Source organism: Scomber scombrus, chromosome 15, assembly GCF_963691925.1.
Source record: "Scomber scombrus chromosome 15, fScoSco1.1, whole genome shotgun sequence".
Classification (NCBI taxonomy): Eukaryota; Metazoa; Chordata; class Actinopteri; order Scombriformes; family Scombridae; genus Scomber; species Scomber scombrus.
Window position 1 is genome coordinate 15601716 of NC_084984.1, and position 23459 is coordinate 15625174.

Here is a 23459-nt window from a genome sequence, read left to right on the forward strand (position 1 = left end):
AGTCATGTGAAGTTTGGAGTGAATTGGACAAAGCATGAAGGAGTTATGAGAGGTTGATGGTTCATCCACCAGGGGGCAGTAATGGGATGCATGCAGGTGTGTTCAGGGTCAGTCCCTCATCACACATGTGAAGTTTCGTGGATATCGGACAATGTTGATGCAAAAAATTGCACTTCCTGTTTCCACTAGGGGGCGACATGAGCGACACCCCTATCAGATGGAAGAGGTCTCCACCCTGGACCTGTGTACCAATTTTCATGATGATACGAGTTCAATAAAGCCATCAAAAAGCCAAACGTATTTTCATGGCGAGGAATTGATGGTAGCCACGCCGCCACACGGACGCCATTACTCGTAGCTTCACAGTGTTCATAATGTAGCTTCACCAACTGGTTCTGCATGTTTTAGAAGTGGAATGAAGTTGATGGGGTCAACTATGTATTTTTCATGAATTTAAGTTCACTTCCTGTTACCACCGGGGGGCGCTATGAGTTACGTGGGAAGTTAATATATCGGGACGTTCAGGGCGGAGCCATCATCATGTCCAACAAGTTTGAAGCTGATTGGATGAAGTATGTGGGCGTGAGAGCCACTCGTATGTACATGGCGAGCACGCCAAAGTTAGTTGAGCCCTGGCAGACACGCCCTTTGACCTACGGATGCGCAGAGCACAACTTAAGCTCAGCTAGGTCTGGAGATGTTGCGTACCTAATTTGAACTTGATCGGGCGAACGCTGTGGGAGGAGTTAATTTTAGGCGGGAAAAATCAAAACCAAAATGGCCGCAGTCACCGCTCGGGCCCTAAAAAGATAATTGATGGACTAAGTCATGAACAAGGCACCTGAGAAATATAACAAAACGTATATAACTGAGGGCAGCAGGGACCAGAGTTGGTAGGATTAAGGTTAAATTATGTTTTAGATCCAAGGAAGGTTTAATTGAGGGTAAGTGGTCTTGGTTGGAGATACTTCTTCAGTTGGTAAATGGTAAATGGACTACTTATATCGCTTTTCTAGTCTTTAAACCACGCAAAGTGCTTTTACACTACAAGTCGCATTCACCCATTCACACACACATTCATACACAGCAATTTGGGGTTTAAGTATTTTGCCTAAGGACACAATGACATGCAGACAGGAAGAGCAGGGAATCGAACTGCCAATTTTCCAATTAGTGGACGCCCCACTCTACCTCCTGAGCCAAAGCCACCCAGTTCTGGATAGCCATGACCGGTAAAGTACAGTTGGAGCCATACAGCTAAACAATGAGCTGAAACTCATGAGCTGAACTCTGTAAAGCCGAGAGGAGCTGCAGAAGCATTGATAATTATCAATACGAGACACAAACACATTACACACTGACAGATCAGACATCATTACTGTAAGAATATTGATTACAGCCCCATCAATTTAAACCACAAAATAACAGACATACTAAAATATTTTAGAAAATTATTTATTTTTAAACAAATGCATTCAGCAGTACATTATCAGTTTAGCTGAGGCCAGAAAATCACAGTGGAAAGCTATTAAAGAAACAGAGAGAGATACACAGACTTCTTATGGAGACGTACCTAATCATAACCTGAACTTTGTTTGTTTTATTGAATATAAAATCAATTACATGTATAGTTTCCGCTCAGCAGAGGTTGTATTTTCTAGATTAATTCTATGTAGAGAAATTTCCAAAAAATATTTATCTAACTCATTAAAGACCTACAGTATGTACTTTGTGTTTGTATAGCTGCAGCAATCTGAAGTGGTTAATAATAATATCTTTGTATAACAATGATGTTGGCTCACTGAGTGTGGTAATCAATCAATCAATCAATCAATTACTCACTCAATCAATCAATGGTGAATTCAAAAGGATAGTCCTGTGTGGGCAAAGAGTCAAACATGACGCTGTCGAAGGGATTCTCCGTTGACCAGCTGTCCACAGGAAACCAGGAGTCGTACCAGGAGGTTGTGCTCTCGGTTTCACGTATTGTTGTGGGGGTTGTTGTTGTTGTTGTGGTTGTTGTTGTGGTTGTGGTTGTGGTTGTTGTCCTATCAACTGTTGGACTGAGACCGGCTCGCATCCTCTGCATACGGAGCCGGCGTAGGCGCATGATCCGCAGCCGCCTGAGCCGCTCAGCGTTCTGAGCTTTGGCGTGCTCGTCCATCCCTGGGTCAGCACTGGTCACCTCCACGGGGGCTGAGGTCGCTTTCACCACGGTTTTGGGGACGAGGCGGATGGGCCTGTTCCCGTTGAGCGCCATGATCTGTTTGATGCGGTTCCAGTTGGATTTGATCAACGTGAAGCTGCAGGAAGTGGCCCCGGAGTCATAGCCCACCATGCAGAGGCGGGTCTGAGTGGTGTAGCCGTCAGCTTTGGCCGATACCCGGTACTCTCCGGGGTTCAGGAGCCGCCAGTAATCACCAGCTGCAGCTGAAAGGAGTCACATAGATTTTAGGAGATCTTTCTTTCAAATGGCATTCATTTATTTAAAGGCATTCATTCATGCTCAGGTGGTGCTACTGATGGACTATAAATACACAATGCACTTTTATGGGCATTTATAGGTGTTCTTTATGTTTGCTTTACCAGTTTTGACGTCATGCCGTATCCCTTCCACAGATATGGTGGCATTAGGCAGCGGATTACCCTGCATGTCCCTCACGATACCCTTTATTCCTCGATGTACCTGCACAAGAAACAGTCACACCAATCTTTGCTTGTTTGGTTGTGAAAAAATAATAACAAAAGTAATAAAATGGACAGAATATTAAATTAAAATGTACACAACAATTTAAACTTTTCCATATGGACACTTTGACCTCTTCAGGCCTCTAAGATGAACTTATTTGCAGACAGGCTTACTCATTCCAGGTGGCTAGTTTCTATGTTTGAGTTTGTTCAGACTGGAGATGAATGTTTAAAATGATTTATGTAAGAAAAATCATATTTATTTTATGAGCTTGCCCCAGTATACATTGTTTTATACGTTTTTCCCAAATCTCGAAACTGTAAAGCTGGCATGACCCATGAAGTCACAATTGCCACATTTATGGGAAATACTGTAACTGTTGGAACAATCATTTAAAGTCTGGCTGAATTAATGCTCAAGAGATAAAGTTTGGCTCAAATGTGTCCCACTCATAGCAATCTGTCCTGTTCTCACTTGTTCAATGAAGGACAGCAGAGCCTCGCGGTTGTTCTCCCACTCGAGAGGAAGTTCACTCTCATGAGGAAACTTGTCACAGCCCAAGAAGATGGAGAGCTCGAAGCAGTTGGTGTGCAGGTAGCTGAAGTCGTTCATACCTGTGGGAGGAGAGTGACAGCTTCATAAGAGAGGTAAATTCACCCAAATCATAGGAAAGACCCCTCATACTTATTGTATTATTTAGTTTTGTTTTTATTTGCTCAGATTTTAATATATACCATCATCATCAGGTGAATGAAAAACTCAACTTTAAACCTGCATTAATTGATTTTTTTGGCCAGTTGGTGGTGTGGTCTATATTTATGTGCTTGTTGAGTCTCTTTAATGGGGAACAGCGATATTTGTCTCAATATAAGATCTCCCATTTTCATGGCTCTCATAACTTGCTGGACTCCCTGAGCTTTGTCATGAAATGCTTCATAAATCCTCTGGCTCCGAATGAGCGGAAGTTGATGAAACCGACCTCTGGCATCTCAGCAGTCAGCATCAAGCTCACTGAGAGTTTTTGTTGGTGATGTCAACTGTTGTGTAACACTTGCTGAGCCTGAATGGCAGCCACAAGTGACTGTTAAACTGTTAAATATCTGGCTCTTTAGCTACTAAATGCTCCACTATGTTCACCAGCTAGTCTACAGCTAACTGTGTCTGTTTGCTGTTTGGTGCTGAGCAGGAAGTGTACAGTGGCTTTATTTATTTATTCATTTACAGCTTTTTTTCTGAAAACGACACTATGAGAGAGCTGAGAGTGAACCAAAACAGTAAAGTTGCAGCCGGACAGCTAAACAATGAGCTGAAACTCAACTATAAAGCTCTGTAAAGCGAGAGGAGCTGCAGAGTCTCTGATAATTATCTGTAGGTTCATCACTTCGAAGCAAAATCACATTACTCACTGACAGATCAGACATTACATCATGAGATAATTGTCAATGAGTCACACTGCTGTACTGGGTGACATCATTACCTTCGTTACCATAAACACACTTTTGTTTATTTTGACTCCACCATCCTGCTGCCAGAAATACTCATTAGAGCGCCAAATGTGGATTCATCCGAGGCTGAAAATTCACTATTTCATCCTTTGAGGAATATTTGCTAAAATCTACAGTGACCAGCTGTTTAAGGAAATTACCGAGCCTATTTTGAAATATGTAACTACATATATTGTGAGGTTTTTTAAGATCTGGAGCGGAGATTCTTATTGTTTTATCCTTGAAGAACATTTCAGAGCAGCCAGAGCACATTTGCCTCATGTACTCGTTACTTCGCCTGTCACGATAATTACGTTATGGTTGATTAAAGTGAAGGGGTTAGCCCTGAATTTAGCCAGAATGGGTTAGTCTGGCCTGGCCGGGCTCACTTAAGGTGGACCGGGCTTTAAGGAAGGACCATTTATTCTCATTGTAGTGACAGTCTCAGCTGCTACTAAACTGAGAGCGGAGAAATGTATCTGAGAGTCTCTGTCAACACTTACTGCCCACCACTGGCTTCCAGGTGGCTCTGTTGGTGATGCCCTGCCCCGCGGTGACATCATCCCCGTGACAGGAGCCCCGGTAGGTCTCTGTCATGGTCAGGTGACTGTGGGCGTACGACATCGCCAACCACCGAAACATGGCGTCATCAGGCGTCTCCCTCAGAGCTCCCTCATTCTGTCGCTGGATGCGTGCCCACGTTTCCTCGTTCATCTCCGAATTCATTCTCCAGCGTCGGCTGTCGGTTAACTGCAACAACAGCCAAAAAAGGGAATGAAGCATTAGAGTAGAATAGAATAGAATAGAATATAATAGAATAGGGTAAAGGTATGTAAGTGTAAGTATGTAAAACCGCCTTACAGACGCTGGTGGACGCTGCATGTCAAAAGGGTACGCTACCAGTTTTTCTCCTCCTTGTAAATTGGCTCCCAGTACAAACGGGTTGCGCTCCATCCAGGAGATGATGGCTTTGGTCTCAGAACCAAGCTGTAAGACCAATGTTTGAATGTTAATACTTAAAAATGATTGGTTATCTTAGAAGGTAGATGAGCCCTTGATTATGTAGAAGAAACTCACAGATCCATTGAGGAAGTTTTCTGGGAGGGGGATGTGATGGTTGGGTACGATGCGAGGGACCCAGCCTCTGTCCTCGGCTCCCCACAAGATACTGTTGAGATCTGGGAAATTCTGAAAGATGTCGTAACCCTCTTCAGTCCAGTGGCCCAGCGCCCAGTTCCCCATCTCCGAGCCCTGGATGACAGGAAGGAGGACCACGTAGGAAGATGGGTTCACAGAAGTCTTAAAACATGGTCAGGACCCAAATGAGCTTGAAAGTTGTTTTTTTTGCTAATCTTTCCTCCTGTTCATACTGACCACTAGACCATTAAAACCTCTTTCACTGCTCATATGGACACCTGACTGCTGGTTTAAGACACACTTGAAAAACTGTGAACTGACCTTTAAGTCTCGGAGACCACAGTTAATAAATATTACTAGTACTGTTTACTCCAATGTTTTGCAGCTACCTTTAATTTAAAATACTGAAAAACCAGGGACATCAGACTCATCGTACCATCTCGTAGGCCAGCTCGTAAGCGTCGGGGTTCAGCGAGGGCACCAGGTGTATTCTCACTCCGTCCACCAGGCGGCGCACTCTGGGGTTGTCGTCGTTGTACTCCTTGCACAGGAACTGCATTAGCAGGAGGAGGAGCTCTCTGCCCAGCGCCTCATTACCATGGAGACCAGCCGTGTAACGAAACTCCGGTTCACCTTAAAACAACATGAGAAACACAGATTTATTAACACTGGGCCTGGACAAATAATGGAAACTTTATCGAAATCGCAATATAGAGCAGGAACTGAATTTTTGTCAAAGGAAAAATCTGTCAAAATTCACAAAGTATATCGTAATTGCAATATAAGTCAAAGTAATCTTGACTCTTCTGTCACATGATGATATGATAAACCCGGTGTATTCTTCAACTCTGTGTGATTTTTACTGTACCTGTCTCATGCTCTCCCGGGTTGTCAGAGATCTCCATGGCGTACATCTTCAGGCCCTGAGAGCTTTTACCGATGTTGTAGATCCTGGTGATGTTGGGACACTCCTCATTTATCAACTTCATCATCTGAAAGAGAAAAACAGGAGGTGAAAACACATCTGTGATATCATTGTTAGCAGCATGTACTTTTTCCCCCCTACTTTAATCTTCAAAACTTTCACTGTTTTTATGCTTGTGAGGCAGGGTATTCTTCTCCTCTTGTTCTTATTCCCTAAAATCAGACCTGTCTCATCTCCTTGTAGTTGTGGTGTCTGTAGTCCAGATCATCTGACGGGGTCACTTCATTCTCGCTGCGGTAGCTGCCTGAAAGAAACAACATGCTGATTGTAAACGAGATTATCTGTTGCTGAGAAAATGTATGTGTTAACAGTGTGTTTCTCTCCGTTTTAAAACTTCTACTTCATGGAAAATGCTGGAAAATGTAGTTATGTAACACACCTCTAAACACTGAGGTTATGAGGTTTTTGTCGTGAAACAGCCGCTTGTATATCATCACTTTTGTTAAGTTTGGCAAAAGTTGTGTTTTTTCTTCCATTGGCTGACATATTCCTCGATGGAAGGAGAAAAGTCTGTGACTCATGGTCTTTGTAAGGTCTGTGAGCGTCACAGAGACACCTTTTATACTTTTATATCCAGCAGTCTGGACTATTTCAATGTTTTCCTATCTGGTCAGCTTGGAAACTGTCTAATAATCGGCATCGTTGAAAATTAGGGTCAAAAGACTATAAAATCATCATCAATTCCAGCAATTTAATGAAAAAAGGTAATTAATTACTCATAGGTCCCCTATAGTAGTCAGCATATTTTAGCCCCTTATGTAGCATGTAGCAGTCAGTTTATAAACATAAATTATTATGCCACAGATATATATCATCACCTACTACTATAGGTATCTATATCGTCAACTATAAAATCATCACCAATTCCAGTAATGTAACATAAAGAAAAAGAGAATTAGAAAGAAGAAGAAAATGATTTTAAATTAATTAAAAGAAAATTAAAGTGTGAGTTGTATAATTGTGAGTGTTTTCTGTGTTACTGACTGGGTAGTTGACAGGCTAAGATCTCAGCTCTGAGACACAAGCTGCCATTCCAGCTCTGAGGCAGGATGCGGATATAACGCGCCACCACGGGTGTCGAAAACTGATTCATGACCGGCGTGTCTTTGTCCACGTTACCATAGAACAGCTGCAGCGAAGAATCAGAGAGAACAGAGATTAATATCACAACAGTGTTTTTGTGTTAAATGGTGGATTATGGTTCAGTTTTCACTCACCCACTCAGCGTAGCCGTCATGAAGTACAGTCCAATCACGACTGTCATTACTGAAGGCCACGAAGAAGGATGACACGAAATCCTCACTGGGGAGTAAACAAGATTAACCAGATCATTTTTAGTATTGACCGTTATGGAAGCTCATTACAGTAAAAGTTTATAAGGATTATGAGTGATGTAGTTAAAGTATTACAGTAAAAGTCCTGCAGTGTTATGAGTGATGTAGTATGCAGTATTACAGTAAAAGTACTGCAGTATTATGAGTGATGTAGTATGCAGTATTACAGTAAAAGTACTGCAGTATCATTAGTGATGTAGTATGCAGTATTACAGTAAAAGTGCTGCAGTGTTATGAGTGATGTAGTATGCAGTATTACAGTAAAAGTACTGCAGTATTATGAGTGATGTAGTATGCAGTATTACAGTAAAAGTACTGCAGTATCATGAGTGATGTAGTATGCAGTATTACAGTAAAAGTACTGCAGTATTATGAGTGATGTAGTATGCAGTATTACAGTAAAAGTACTGCAGTATTATGAGTGATGTAGTATGCAGTATTACAGTAAAAGTACTGCAGTATCATGAGTGATGTAGTATGCAGTATTACAGTAAAAGTACTGCAGTGTTATGAGTGATGTAGTATGAAGCATTACAGTAAAAGTACTGCAGTATTATGAGTGATGTAGTATGCAGTATTACAGTAAAAGTACTGCAGTGTTATGAGTGATGTAGTATGAAGCATTACAGTAAAAGTACTGCAGTATTATGAGTGATGTAGTATGCAGTATTACAGTAAAAGTACTGCAGTATTATGAGTGATGTAGTACGCAGTATTACAGTAAAAGTACTGCAGTGTTATGAGTGATGTAGTATGCAGTATGACAGTTAAAATACTGCAGTATTATGAGTGATGTAGTATGCAGTATTACAGTATAAGTACTGCAGTATTATGAGTGATGTAGTATGCAGTATTACAATAAAAGTAGTGGTTTGGTCCCTCTGACTGATATATTATTATATATGACATCATTAGATTATTAATAGTGAAGCATCAGTGTTAAAGCAGCATGTTACTGTTGTAGCTGCTGGAGGTGGAGCTAGTTTACACTACTTTATATACAGTTAGCTAGTTTAGTCCAGCTAGTTTAGTCCCACCCCTAGTTTAGTCCAACCTAGGGGTGGGGCCCCTCCAAAGGGTCAGCAGATAAATGTGAGGGGTGGTGAGATGATTAATGTATGAGGAAAGAAGAAAAAACGTTCTAATACCCACATCTTTAATAACTTTTTAGAGTTTTCTCTATTGACTACTACAAACTACTAAACCTACTAGTGGACAATCTGATTTACCTCCTGAGCCACACTCACCCTATAAATTGGCTGTTTGCAAACACATTCACAATTAACTTAATCATGTGTGCAAGTGGCAAAAAAAATATTGGTAAATTCATGAGATAGTATCTACTATCTATTCTTGTCATTTAGCATTTTATCTGTTTATTTATTGCCAGAAATAGGCTTCCATACTTCCTCAGTCCTGAGATACAAAAAGTACCCAAAAACATTAATACAAGCATTTTCAGAGGTGCAGCTTTAGCAGGACTCACAGTTGCTCTGAGTTTCTTCCCTGAGTGATGACCCCAGAGAACTCCACCTCTCTGCGGGCATCGACCTCAAACCAGTGGTTGAGCTCCTCGGACTCTGGACACCAGGCGCCGCCATACAGATCGTCCTCGTTATCAGAGCCCTGCAGACAACCACAGATTTTTTAAAGGTTAAACTTTTTCCATGTTTTGAGAGCAGACTCCTCATTTTTCTTCAAAATGAGCCATACCTGCATGTTGAGGCGTCCCCTCTGAGCCGCGAAGCCATGGTGAGACTGAGAGGAAGCCAGCAGCTGGTCGTCTTCCACCCGATGAGACTCCAAACCCAAAGGAGGACACTCTGAGAGGAAAACACACACAAATGTTCCAGAGAGACTCTTAATTCAAAACACTTGGGGAGCAAACGTTAACAAGTCTGTCAAATGCATTCTTTCTTTTTAACAGACAGACGCCGTAAAACATATCCGAATGTATTAGTTTAAAAAGTCCCAGTGGATAAACAGATGAAGACCACCCTCAGACTAACTGAAACACAAATCAAAAGCATTCATCTGTCAACTATTACTCCATCCTTAGATTTTAGATCTTAAACAAAGTGAGAAACAAGTGAATGGAAATTAGTAGTAAAAGTGACTCCATCTCTCTCTTACTTTTGGGTGCAGCGGGCACCGAGATCTGCTTCAGTCTCTCCTCTTCCTCCTCCTCCCACTGCTTCCTCAGCCGCTCGGCTTTAGGCGTGTAATGAGAAAAGAATATGTTAAGAATATGTTTTCAAATGGACCTCGCTCTCCAGCCAACCAGCGCCGTCTCCCCGCACAAAAATATTTCCATATGTGCTTGTACAGTGTGCACCTTCATTTCCACTCATGCATTCCTCATGTGTTTCCTATCTAGAATATAGGTCAGTTTAGTTCCTTTGAGTTAATATAGTCACGGTCTGTCATACAGAAAACTGTAGTAGATTTTTTTGTAACTTTTTATTTGATGTGACTGAAAATTCAGAGTGCTGAAATGTTATGCAACCCCCCTCTACCTGTCCCCTGATATCTTGATAGCATCAGCCAGCTCAGTCTCTGAACTTATAACAATCCACATTAGGACACTGCAGCTGTCCCAACTCTACTGTATCCCCCCTTCCTCTTTCTTATCATTGTCATTATTAACAAACCACAGGCGGATTAATGACAGGAATGTAAAAACAAACTAGAAAGGTTATAATTCCTGAAGATAGTTTTATTTTGTTTGCAATCTGTTGCCAGCTGCACTCTTGCAAGTCTGAAGCAGATGTTAATAGAAACAAAGCCATTAAAAAATATTTAAGTATATTGTTTCAGCAACTATTGGTGACATTTCACAAAGTTTTAGAGGGTGGTATAGGCACACAACACCTAATTTTGGCTGAAACTGAGCATTGCATTGGGGAGTTGTATTTTATTCACATACACCTCGCCTACTTGGCTTTGGTAACCAACTGTAGGAAAACAGTTGGTTACCAAAGTTTAGTGAAGATTGGATAACACATGTAGAATAATATGAGAATTTTTTGTTTTATAAAAAAAATTCAGAATGAAGGAAACATTTTCATGGCACAAATGGGAGTGATGTATATCAGTCTTGTTGTGTTTATCCAAGGAATCAAGTGTTCTTGTGTCATTAATAAAAGACTTGATGACTGGTCAGATTATGGTGCAATCGCTGCCTTTTTTTTAATAACCTGTGCACCAAGTTTGATCTCACAGTTTTTGAGATATTAGGTGTGAAAGACCGATGTGTTTGCACTTTCTATTGATCCCTGTCGCTTCGCAAAACGTAAGACCAATCACTACAAAAAGTCATAGCACACCCCCATGGCAGCTACCATATTTCTGGCAATGTTTTGTATGTCGCTCCCCCCCGTAGGAGTAGCTTTTTGAAAATGATTATAATAAGAAGTCTGCAGGATATTAAAAGTTGTGCTTTGCTCCTTCAGGTGCAAGGGTAAGATAAAAGACTTAAACCAACATTGCTGTAGTCCGTCTATCAATACTTTCTAACTTCTCCTCTTGTCTAAGGCTCTCATCCCAGAAAAATAAAGAATATCAGCAGAACCCCTTTTAGTCTTAACTCTCCTGACCAAGAAAATCACCAAAAAAGAAAGTAGAGACCTTTTTCTGCCTTTTCCTTTCGAGCTCTCTCCTCTTCTTCTTCTTGTTTCTTAGCTGCCACTGTGGACAGAAAACAGCTCATGATCTAAACCAGCTGCATGTCATAAATAATAATTAATTCAGTTCTTCGTAGGAATCAGTGCTGATGTCAGACTTACAGTCAGCGTAATCGTATTCTTCATACCAGGGACCCATGAATGGGACAGTGGTGGCTTCCTCTGAAACGGAGGCAAACAGATGATTACAGTTGGAAATGTAGCTTTCTCTTTATCCCATGATGAGTGCTGATGATTGTGAGTGCAGTTTTTAAAATAAAATTGAGGTATTCTCCTTAACAAGTCATGACATTTTCATCGTAGCGCCTACCATTCACTAATAGGTGTCTCACACAATTTGACATGTATTGACCTTGTTGAAGTCCCTTTAATCAACCTTCAGTTATTACACCAAAGATTTCTGTAAAGCTTAACCTTCAAATCATTGAGTCTGAAGTCAACTTTCATCTAGAATGATTTTAACCTGAGAAATCCTTTTTGACTGATATTTAGCATTGTATATTTTGGCACTTTTCCACTACACAGTTCCAGCACGAATCAACTCGTTTTTTTTCTGTCTCCACTAGGGATAGTACCTGGTACCTGGTACTTTTTTAGTACCTGCTCTGGTGAGGTTCCAAGCGAGCCGAGCTGATACTAAATGTGACGTCAACAGACTGTTGGCCACTGATTGGTCAGAAGAGTTGTCGCTGGAAGAGTCATGAGCCGTCCCACACAAGAATCAAACCCAGCATAAATACCGGCAACAGCGTTAGAGCTTTACGGCTCAATTTTCTTGCTTTGTGTGTGAAAGAAAGCCACATACAGCATCAAGTACACCACTGCCTCAATGTCCTCCATTGTTTGTGTTTTGTGTCGCGTATAAAACGAAGTGACGGCAGTTTCGCAGGGCCGCGCTATGACGACCCGGCACGTTGAGTAGGTACTTTTTTGTAATGGAAAAGGTCTGTCCTGGAACCGTGTCGAGTCGAGCCGAGTAGTGCTAGAACTGTATAGTGTAAAAGTGCCATTTGACATGTGTTTCTGTTCATGTGCAACAAGCAACAAAAATAAACACAAACACAACCTGACATCATTCAGCAGAGCAGTACCTGGTATGTACATGATGGCCTCGGTAGTTGTCTCCTCTTTTTTATCAGGGTATCCACCACCAGGTACATCCTCTGTGAGAAAAACACATAAAAACACATTCAAGATAGATGATATAGAGATGAGCATTTAAAATATGTTTTCAACATTTAAACAAAGAAAATAAACTCCGGCAGCAGAGGAGTTCATTGTCATTACAGACAACTCAAGACGGCTTATTAAAAAATAAACATTTCAAGCCAGAGACTTTTGTCTATACCTGAACAGTTAGTTACAGTGAGTTTTAGAACAAAAAACAAAAAGTTCTTCAGTGCATTCCTATCTTTTAATCCTTTAATTACCCAGTGGTCTATATTTATGTTTGTTGAGTCTCTTTATTGGAGAACAGCGGTATTTGCTTCAATATAAAATCTCTCATTTTCACGGCTCTCATAACATGCTAAAATCCCAGAGCTTTATCATGAAATGCTTCATAAATCCTCTGGCTCTGAATGAGAGGAAGTTGATGAAACCGACCTCTGGCATCTCAGCAGTCAGCATCAAGCTCAGTGAGAGTTTTTGTTGGTGATGTCAACTGTTGTGTAACGCTTGCTGAGCCTGAACTGCAGCCACAAGTGACCATTAAGCCTGCATTATTTTTGGCCACTTGGGGGCAGCACAAACTGACATATCATCAGCTTTTAAGTTGATATGTTGAACTTGTTAGCAAACTGTTGCTTATTTCCACATCCAGCAGTTACTGATCAACATTATCATTCATTTAGAGTCGTGTTTCTGTCCACCTGCTCAATGTAAGTCTAATATTCTCTCTCTTTTAGCTCTGTTTTTTTACTCTCTACCAACTCCTGAGGGAAATATCTAAATGCTCCACTATGTTCACCAGCTAGTCTACAGCTAACTGTTTACAGTGTACAGTGAACAGTAAAAGTTGCAGCCAGACAGCTAAACAATTAGCTAGAACTCACTATAAAGCTCTGTAAAGCTGAGAGGAGCTGAGTCACTGATAATTATCTGTAGGTTCATCACCACAAGCAGTGCCTCTGACACACAGTCAAAATATTGATTACAGCCAATTTTAGTGGAAAAAAGTAAATGCTGAAAACTAGCTAAAACCTGCATTGATCGTCAGCACAACAATCTGTAAACAACATTAACATATAACCACATTCTAAAGATGTTTTGGTGAACATGTTACCAAACAGTTGCCTATTTACACATCTGAGAGATACATAACCCCGTTTGTGACCTCAGCTCTCATGATTCAGTCTCATAGCGTTCCCTGCACTAACATTACATTTTTAAACTGTTTGCAGTTTGTTCTTCTTCAAAGGTATTTTCTTGATCATCCAGATGTGGTCTGTCTGCATGGAAAGATACAATATTAATCCTGGGCAAACATTTAAATTCAGTATTTACACAGACTACACCTGCAGACTTAATGTATATGCTCTATACTTGCGAAATGAAAGTATACGCTGTACTGAAATGATGAAAATATTAGATCTAAACACTAGTTTCCCCAGGGCAAATATTTCATCTGTCTGGGCAGACTGCAGACACCAGCGAGATCATAAAAATGACTTGAAGAGGCAACCTGCTTCTGGATAACTGGTTTATATTTGTGCAGGAAACACTATGAAACCAAATCACAGAGTAACACGTGACTGCTGAGGCCACAGATGGGGCTAGCAGACACAGACATTTGGCTGCGTATTTCTTTCACCTGACGTACTGAAGTCCAATATCACCTTTCTGTTTAGCTCTGTTCTGGTTTCTACCAACTTCCTCTATGTGTTTTTTTGGTGTTATTATTTTACCGTTGGTTTTTCAACTAAAAAATTAATATCTAACACTAAATCCAATAATAAAAGTTAATAAATCAAAAGTTAAGTGGTTCAAATAGACTAATTTTAGCTGTCCAGTGAATAAGGAATGTTTTTTGTCTGTTTTAATGTAATAGGAGTGCTCTTTTCAATCATTTACAGCTATAAATTTAATGTGGAGCAAGCATGGAACCCAGTTCACAGTCGTACCCCGTCCTGGCTCAATAGGCTCTTCGTATCTAGGCCCCGGGGTCACAGGTCGAAACACTGTAAAGAAAGATCATAGTTAATTGTACTCCTACCATTGCAAAATTTTACAGGTTACATAATATTTATAATAATTTCCAAGAGATCATATACTGTAATGTTAATAGAATTTCAGCACTGGCAGTACTATTCCTCAGTTTTATTCATATTTCTACTCATTAATAATGTTCTTGTCAATAATACAATTTATACAAATGTTTTAATGTAAAATTGTGAATCTAGAGTTTACAAACAGTCCCAGCCAAGTTCAATCAGCAGTTTCTCCTCTTCCTCGTCCAGAGTAGGACGCCTGGTGATCGGCTGCGCTGTAGTCGTTGCTTTTGGTTTCTTGGTGGATTTTGGCGCCTTTGGCTTCTTTGTGGGCTTTGGTGGTTTGGGTTTCTTGGTGGGTTTTGGCACTTTGGCCTTTTTGGTGGGCTTAGGAGCTTTCTGCTTCTTTGCTTTGGCCTCCTTCTCTGCTGCTTTCTTTGCCCTGGCTTCAGAGAGAGACGGGTCAACAAAGGAGAACATTAAGTTATTTGAAACTAGTACATGTACATATAAAAGATAGTTTGCCACATGAAGCAGCTTTTGAACATTTTATTGTAGTGGTATATGAACTTTTATTGCCAAATGTTTCTCTTTACTTTTCCTTTATAGCATTTTTATTGTTTGTCAGCAGAGATGTATTTACTGCTCACATCATGCAAACAAAACAAGTTCAAACTGAAACTCTGACACAGTTTGTTTTGGTCTGAGAACAGACAAATAAGCACTCAAAGAGGAAAACTTTGCCAAGAGATCATAATCTCCCCAACTAGCTGTTTCGTTGACAGCCAATACATTGACAAAATAGTTATATCAGATACCCCTTTTCCGTCAAGGCAGTTTTCGGAGCCAGTGCCTTATCTTGAACCAGTTCTTCATATTTTGACAGCAAAAGAACCAAAAACGTTTCCAGAGTGGCACCAACACTTTGCTGGTCTAGAACAAAGAACCACTTACGTCAGGGCTGGGGGCGGGATTATCATGACCAACTAAAACCAAAATGCATTGTGTCTCTTAAGACTGCGCAATTGCAGAGATTTTGATTTGTTATTGGCTGTACTGGATACAGCTTCCGTCAAGATGGCAAACCGGTTTTCTAAGCGACCAACTGCCCTGACATCTACATGAAAACTTCAAATTTCATCAAGCAAGATAAAACAGTAAATGTTTGAATGAGTGATTGGACCACCTCAAAATCTTAACCTAAAACCTCAGGCCAAGCAAACAAGCAAACTACTCTCAGATGGATGCTACAACCAATAGTGGTATAAAGAGAAAAACTCCTTCTGTGGCTCCAACAAAAATTACGGCGCCTCCTCCAAAGACAAAAACTAACTGCAGTCCCAAATGTGACTCTCGTTGAAGCTATAGAAAAGCTAACCTCAAAAATTCACAACTTCATTGACTGGTTGAGAGAAAACGCAGAATATCACTTGACTAGTAAAGATTAACGCAACTGAGATAGAAGGCTGCAAAGTCAAGATACAAGAAATGCCTCATGTCAACAAGTAAAATAAGGATCTGAAAGAACAAGTAATGCAGTTGGAACAATATAAGGGACACAGGAACCTCAAAATACATGATCTGGAAGAAAAAGACAAACACATCTAAGACATTGGGCCAGATGCAAGAATATGTTCGTATTTTTCTTCTTAAATCTGTCGTACTTTTCTCGTGAGGTGGAATTTACGAGTGTGCCACGTCGGATTCACCTAACACTTGTATCACCAGGAAACAGTTGTAAATGACCTTCGTAAACATGATGAATCCCACCTGTTCTAAATGAACGCGCGTTCCCGAAAATAGTAAATTAACATGAATGACGCCCCCAAAATACCAAATAAGGTCAGACGACCGGCAGGTTGTGGAGAAGCTCCGTTCATGAAAATGGCACTAAAGAATAAGAATAAGAACTTTACGAGCTCTCAGACTGAGGTCCCGCTCTCAGAAATAGATCAACAGAAACACATATTATTATTTAGTGTTAGTGGTGGAATTAAAGGTCCTGAGAAAGACAAAGAATGAGGAAAAATGACCCGTGCTGTGAACTCTGTCTCAGCTGTTGCTCGCACCGTCACAGAAATAAAAACAAAAATGACTGAACATGAATTATGCCAGAGGATGTCATCAGCCAGGGAGTTAAACTATTACTTCGATAAGCAATATTTCAATTAAATGAATAACAGTTATTAATAAATATTTAGTTTATATTGTGGAAAAGTCACTGTGGACAAGTCGCGTAGTTTCGGACGCTAATATTTATATTGTGCGCTTGCATTATATCATAGTTTCAATTGTCAATTTAAATGACTGATATATCTACCTAAATTGTTAAATAGCCTACTTCTTATACTAAATAGCCTAATTATTTTACAAACAGAGTAATGTCATCATGATTATGGATTCAGAAGTGCAATTTAATGAACGGGACATAGTATACACTTGTTTTATTGCTTTGGAGGACTGCAGGTTGGTTGTGCGTGACAGGTACGACAGGTCTGCATCACTCGTAAATTTTGTTCGTACCTAAGAGAAAATCCAAAATACGAGGAAATTGGTGAATGCGGCAAATCCTCGTAAATCACTCGTACGCATGGTTTAAGAACGAATCTGTGCGTACGAGTGGTTCTTGCATCTGGCCCATTGTCATAGATATCCTGTCCAAAATTGCGCCACAGTGGGCTACAATCATTGAAAACAGTGGTTGATACTATTCAAGGAAGCAGAGAGGAGGGGAAACAACATCAATTCACCAAGCAGTTCACCATGATATATCATTGGTATGTCTTCTGGAAGCTGTTCACTCCAAGATCTGCAAAGATTGGGGATTCACTTCAAGCGAGACTTCTGCTAAGCTGATAGAGAGGCTCACATTTCTGCATGGAGCAAGTCAGGGCGGCAGGCCAGAATATGTACTACAGAGGACATCAGGGCCTCATCAATGGTAACAGGGTTGCTCTGGATTAGATCATTTTGCACACTCAGACCTTTGAGAGTCCTACCTCAGAGGTTGTATGTTAATACATCATACAAGGTTTTTATTCTGTGAAGTCTGTTGTTGTTAAATAAGTTGTCTTATACTTTAAAGGGATCTCAATTTGAAAGTCAAGAGAGCAGAAATTTGCCCTCACTTTACATTAGATAATTCAGCTATTTACCTAATTTCACCAGAAGCTTTAAAAGTCAGCATTGTTTTCTTTTTTTTGCACATCCAACAGGTAGAACAAGGTGAAACTAGACTGTTAGAATACATGGTCACTTTAGATACATTTAATACAATTTCACCTAATACAAGGCGTCTAAGAGATTCTTTTAAAAGAAAATCAACCTCCCTGTTTTGTAAAAATTAAAAAGCACAATGTTTTCTTCTTTAAGAAAGTCATTCTCAGTAGGGAGACTAAATACATTTTTGTCACGGTACAAATAAGCATTGTAAATGACCTTTAATATGAGCATAGTATTTTTATAAATATTATTATTATTATTATTATTATAAATGTGTTTTTATGTTTACTTAGTAACATTCTTTAAAGCCAGGCTTTTATTTTATATATATTAAGCAGATGGATATTCAGTGCTTTTATTTTGAAAGCGTCTCGCCGAGACCTCGTACACATCAGGTGCTTCGGACTTTACCGGCAGTAGGAAAAGTGTCTGCAAGGCTAAGAGTGTGTCTTCAATGCTAAAAGCAAGCAAAGTGTGCCTAACTCACATGGAACGCCCTAGCACCTGGCTAATAAGGGGCACAAGGTTTGTTTTTGTTACCATTTCATGCCATATTTATGTCCGGCTCGAGTTTGGTTGCCGTTGATATTTTCATGCATAAAACGTATTGTGGTTAGCGGTAGCTACTATTAGCAAGGTCAAGTTGCCGTGTCGGTCTGTATTGAATTCAGATGAAGCTATAAGCTAACTCGTAGGTTGTTTTGGTAATGCAACAGGACGTATTTTGTCTGTTTTATATGAGGTCTGCTAAGGTTAAAAACTGTTTATTGGGTTAAAAATGAACGGTTAAAAATGCTAATTTCATGTCAAATATTGTTTTATATTGCACTCTATGTGAGGTTGTCTTTCAGTTAAAATGTGAATTTTCCCTCATGACTGTAACATCAATCGTAGCAGTTAAAATATATAATTAAATTCATGGAGTAAAACCCGTGAGTCTACAATACGTTTGTTAGATAAAAAGAGTTAACTTAACTTACATAATTGTTTAAGATAAAGGCAGTTAAAGGTAATTTCAAGTAAGAGTAAAGGTAACTGTATTTTGTTTTCTTCTTTTCATAGCTCTTACGGTGTGTTTACATTGAATACGGTCCAAGGAATAAAACACTGTGAACCATCAGTTTGAGAGTCCGACCATCATTTAGCCGGGGATGCTACAAGCATTTTTCCACTTGGAGGATTTTAACCACTAACAGGGATACTTTTGGTCACTGGATAATATGCTTTGAAGTAAATGATACCTTTCTGATCTTTGGAAATATATATATATATATATATATATATATATGGGTATGACCACCATCGGCAAAATAAAACTATAATTATCAAAATTACAAAGGCTGTAAAGGATCTATGCCAAAGGTATCCTACTGATGGTTTTATATTTGCAGGTGATTTCATAATGGTGCTAGATGAATGGCCTTCAAAATATCAGGGGCACCATTATAATCTTGTATTGCTTGATTTTTGTTGTGTGACACAGCCAATCGGTCAATCAAACCGATTGACCTTTTTGTTTTTTTTAGTGCATGGCTTAAAATTAAATCTTTAAAATGTGAATTTAATACAAATATATAACTCACCTCTGGCAACAAGTCATAATATCCCTGTTAAATCAACCATTAAACACATAAGAATACACATTACAAATGATAGTCACACACTAGATAAACTCAACATTTGGAATAATCTAGACCTTTTCTGAGTTTGTAATATGTCTATTATTGGCCAAATTATTCTTACAAAAATTGAGTGCATTTCACTTCCCAAAAATACAATAAAACCTTTAAAGTAAGTAAGTAAGTAAGAAAGTAAGTAAGTAAGAACATATAGGTTACCTTTAATTACACTGTAATAAATTACTGTAAAAATACAGCTACATATTAAAAGTAAATTATTCTTTCTAAATATGGTTAAATACTGTAAATTTTGATGTTTTTGGAGCCAAAACTGAGATACTGTATTTAATTTTAGTCACTGCAGAAATGGACAGAGGCAAGTTGCGACCATCAAGAACCATCAACCAAAAGGTCAGTAAAAATCATCTTCATTGTCTATCAGCGAGCATGTAACCGGACACGTAGCAGCGATGCAGAGGTGTCTAGTTACTCCCTCTCAAGTGTCTGATGAGAAACTGTTTTTAAAGTTGAAAGTATAAAATAAGTGGTTTCATGTTGATTACAGAGGGAAGATCTTCAAAATGCTGATGGGTTCAGTTTTTTGAATTCACCCTCGTTATACAACCAACACACACACACACAGAGGGCTGCTTGTTTTCTTCTGCTAGACATGTTTCCTGATGTTCCAGCAGTCCTTAAACACAACAATCCCTCGCAGCCAATTCTTTAATCACCCTCAATGTTCTTGTGAGTGAGGGAGGAGTAGGAGAAGGGGGGGTACTTTTCATTACACTCAGTCACCTCTCCTTGGCATTTCTGTGACTACACACAGAAACAACATTATACAACATTAGATTAGAGTGAAGGAAGTTTTTGTAATTCCTTTAATGTTCCAGATCTGACCTCAAAGCTTTTCCTGTCATGTTAAGTCACAGTTATTCCTGCAAATGATTTCTTTGCCTATTGATGTATGTGATGGTAAAATACAACCTGGCAAAACCCCAAGACCCCCTAAAGTCCCAAGTTCACTGCATGTTAATTGGTCCTCAGTAATTTACTGTGAATAATAATTTGTTGTGAAACTTGTTGTGAAACAAAAAAGACAGACCCTGCTTTATTGGTTAATCGTGTGGTCCTCTCCTTCAGTCTGACCTAAGTAAAAATGCTAAAGGGGAGATATTCTGCTTTTTTGTGATTTTCTGTCAATTTTATACTGTTATAATGGATATTAAACATGGTCAATGTTACAGAACTTGAGGTGGATGTTAAAATGTTCCCTGTAAGTCAAAGCCCAGGTTTCAGCTGCCCTGATGCTTCTTTTGCAAAGTAATCTTTGTTGCTAAAATTGCTCCATTGGGTGGTCAAGTTGTGTCTGATCTGATTTCGGCTTGAACATGTTCGGATGGATTTGAGAAGTTGACATTTGGAGTAAAGAAGGAGAAAAAGAAGTGAAATCCTGCTGCTATAGTTAGTTTACGTAGAAGCTTCCTGAAGCTGACCAATCAGAGCAGAATGGGCTCATCGGGGGGCGTCTTAAAGAGACAGGAGCTAACACGTCCTGTTTCAGACAGAGCCTGAACTGATGGGCTGCATCAAAGACCAGTATAAGATAAATAAGGAGTTTTAAACTATAAATCATGCAAAGATATTCCAGTAGAGCCACAGAGTATACATATAGAGCTGGAAATGTAAAGAATATGTCCCCTTTAATTATTTTAGTTTATATTGTGGACACGTGGTGCATATTATAGTACAAACTTTGAGACAGCTTGTTGTTCTTGCAAATGAGAACTGGCTGGTTTTGGGGGGCTCTGAGCATGTAAAGAAGCTGCCATATATAATCTGCTGTGTGCACCGTATTTAACGGGAACTTAAACAAATAAACTTGTGCTGACAAGTTAATCCGGCCATACATGCTGTAAATGTTTCCAGAAGTAAACAGAAGATAACATTAATTTGTTTGGTAGGCTCTTAAAATCAGTGCAAAGAAAGACAATGATGAATGTCACTGAAAATCCCCCCAACTGTGTATGTGAATGTTAAAGAAGAAAAACAGGGCCAATAGAGATTTTTTGCATGCTCAGCAAAGCATTCCCCGAATAAACAAAGCTTTGAGGGATGAAAAATTGTTTTAGGTCTCAGGTTTAGTTAATTATGGGTTTTTATGCGACCCAGATCAGCCACACATGAAAAACTCTGGCTGCGAGAGTTTTGTGGTTTTGCTTCATCCAGCGGAAAGTTAACATTCAGAAACATCAGTGTGCCTGCATTCAATGCTACTGAAACTTGGGCCCTCTCGTAAATCCTGTCTACTCACTTACGGAAAATTGTAGTGGAAATATTTCTGCTGTTGCTCATACTTAGTATTTTTTACAGATGTGCCTTTTTTCTTGCAGACCTAATTGAAGCGCTGACGCTGCTCTCATGATAAAAACAAATTTTTTTCTGATGCTTGACACAACAAGCTGCTTAATGTTTAAGAGTACATGACCTGTATTCCCTGGCAGAGAAAGCAGGTCATGTAAGCAGCAGTGTGGTCAGCCTGCCAAGAAAATGTCAGATCACCAGCTGAATCATTGCACATTTCCTCCACCGTCATCTCTGAATCACTGTGATAGTTTCATCCAAACAAAAAAACTCTCCTGCTGTCCTTTGTGAGCATATAGAGGTAAGTATATAGAGCTCTCTTGTTGACTTCAGAGAGAAAAGCTGGAGGCAGAGAACTAGATAACAGTTGTGTTTCCAGTCCAAACCAAATGTTTTCCGGGCCTTGAAGGCTGATTGCAGCCTTTTATGTCTGTGTATCCTCACTGTCTTGGCCGCAGGCTGTGAGCTGGGAGCTCAGAGAGGACAAGAAGAAGGTAGGAAAGGAAAGGAAAATTAAATCTCAGCTGATCTGAGCTGCAGACTTTGTGGAAGCATCAGCATGCGTTCAAGTGAAAACATCTGTGCTGACAGCTGTGAATCTGAATCTTGAGTCATATCACGGCTCCTTCTTACCTGCCTCAATTTCCTCAGGTGTTTTCTTCTTCTTTGGTTTAGTCGTCTCCTCTTCAGCCACCACAGCAGGATCATCTGACATTTCAGTTTCACCTCCCTCCTCTTGTCTCCGTTGTTTCACCAATCCTCTGATTTCTCTGACCCGAACTTGTCCTCTGGAGAGTTTGTTCTCTTTTACATCTTCACTGGCGCAGAAGAGGGCGCAGAGCAGGGTCAAACCCACCCAGACGACAAGGACTTCAGCCCTCATTTCTCCAGTAAACAACAAAACACTGACTGGGATGAAACAGATCAAACGTATTCCAGGAAAAGCTGTAAAAAATAACTGGAAGTGCTTTTTTAAAGAGCAGTCACGATAACCAACATCTGACCTGCAGATGCACAGATTCTTCTGTCTCGGGTCACCAGAGTTTGAGGTCCTTATGAAGCCTCTGAAGACATGAAAGGGATGGAGAGAACAAAAGGATGAGCTCGTGGAGGTCTGGAGAGCTTCCTCTTCCCTGATGGAGAGAGAGAGCAGAGAGAGGAAGAAAATTTGGAGGGCTGGAAGTTTTAAAGCAGCCTCCCGGTCGTGCTGGAGCGTAGAAATGCAGCAGCAGCAGAGCAACACACCTCCTTTCCTCGTCCTGCTCCCTCCTCCTCCTCCTCCTCCTCCTCCTCCTCCTCCTCCTCCTCCTCCTCCTCCTCCTCCTCCTCCTCTTCACTCACATCTCTCCCTCATGGCCCTTCACCCCCTTTTCCCCTCACCCATCTCTGAGCAGAGGGGAGGAGCGTCTGCCACATGTGACATTCCTGTGAGGGAGGGAGGAAGGAAAGAAAGAAAGAAGAAACAAGAAAGAAACTCAAAGAAAGACATTTTGCTCTGGTTTGCGGTTCTTCACAGAAGTTGTGCAGGACTGAAAAATGACTTCTGATCAACAGGAGAAAATGAAATGAAAACATAGAAAACAGAACCTGGACAGAAACATCAAACAACTTGGAGCTTCACATGTCTTCACAATAGAAAAAGAGACTCCAACCACTCTGCTGTCCTCCTTATTGACAAGGGCTGCAACTAAAGATGGCTTTCATTATCAATGAATCTGCAGATTATTTTT

The 23459-nt window shown here is 40.1% G+C and overlaps 1 protein-coding gene across 1 annotated transcript; it reads right to left on the reverse strand.

Moving 5' to 3' along the window:
- Nucleotides 1-1484: 1484 nt before the first annotated feature.
- On the reverse strand, nucleotides 1485-22752 carry aebp1a (AE binding protein 1a). Its single transcript, XM_062434485.1, has 20 exons — nucleotides 22363-22752; nucleotides 14725-14967; nucleotides 14435-14491; nucleotides 12404-12475; nucleotides 11415-11474; nucleotides 11257-11316; nucleotides 9763-9840; nucleotides 9343-9452; nucleotides 9116-9255; nucleotides 7513-7597; nucleotides 7280-7424; nucleotides 6460-6539; nucleotides 6179-6302; nucleotides 5747-5943; nucleotides 5251-5424; nucleotides 5035-5160; nucleotides 4677-4923; nucleotides 3164-3303; nucleotides 2587-2686; nucleotides 1485-2430 (listed from the first exon to the last, which is right to left on the reverse strand). Exons 1-20 carry the CDS (start codon nucleotides 22610-22612, stop codon nucleotides 1847-1849), a joined length of 3072 nt encoding a protein of 1023 aa, XP_062290469.1. The 5' UTR covers nucleotides 22613-22752; the 3' UTR covers nucleotides 1485-1846.
- Nucleotides 22753-23459: the final 707 nt, after the last annotated feature.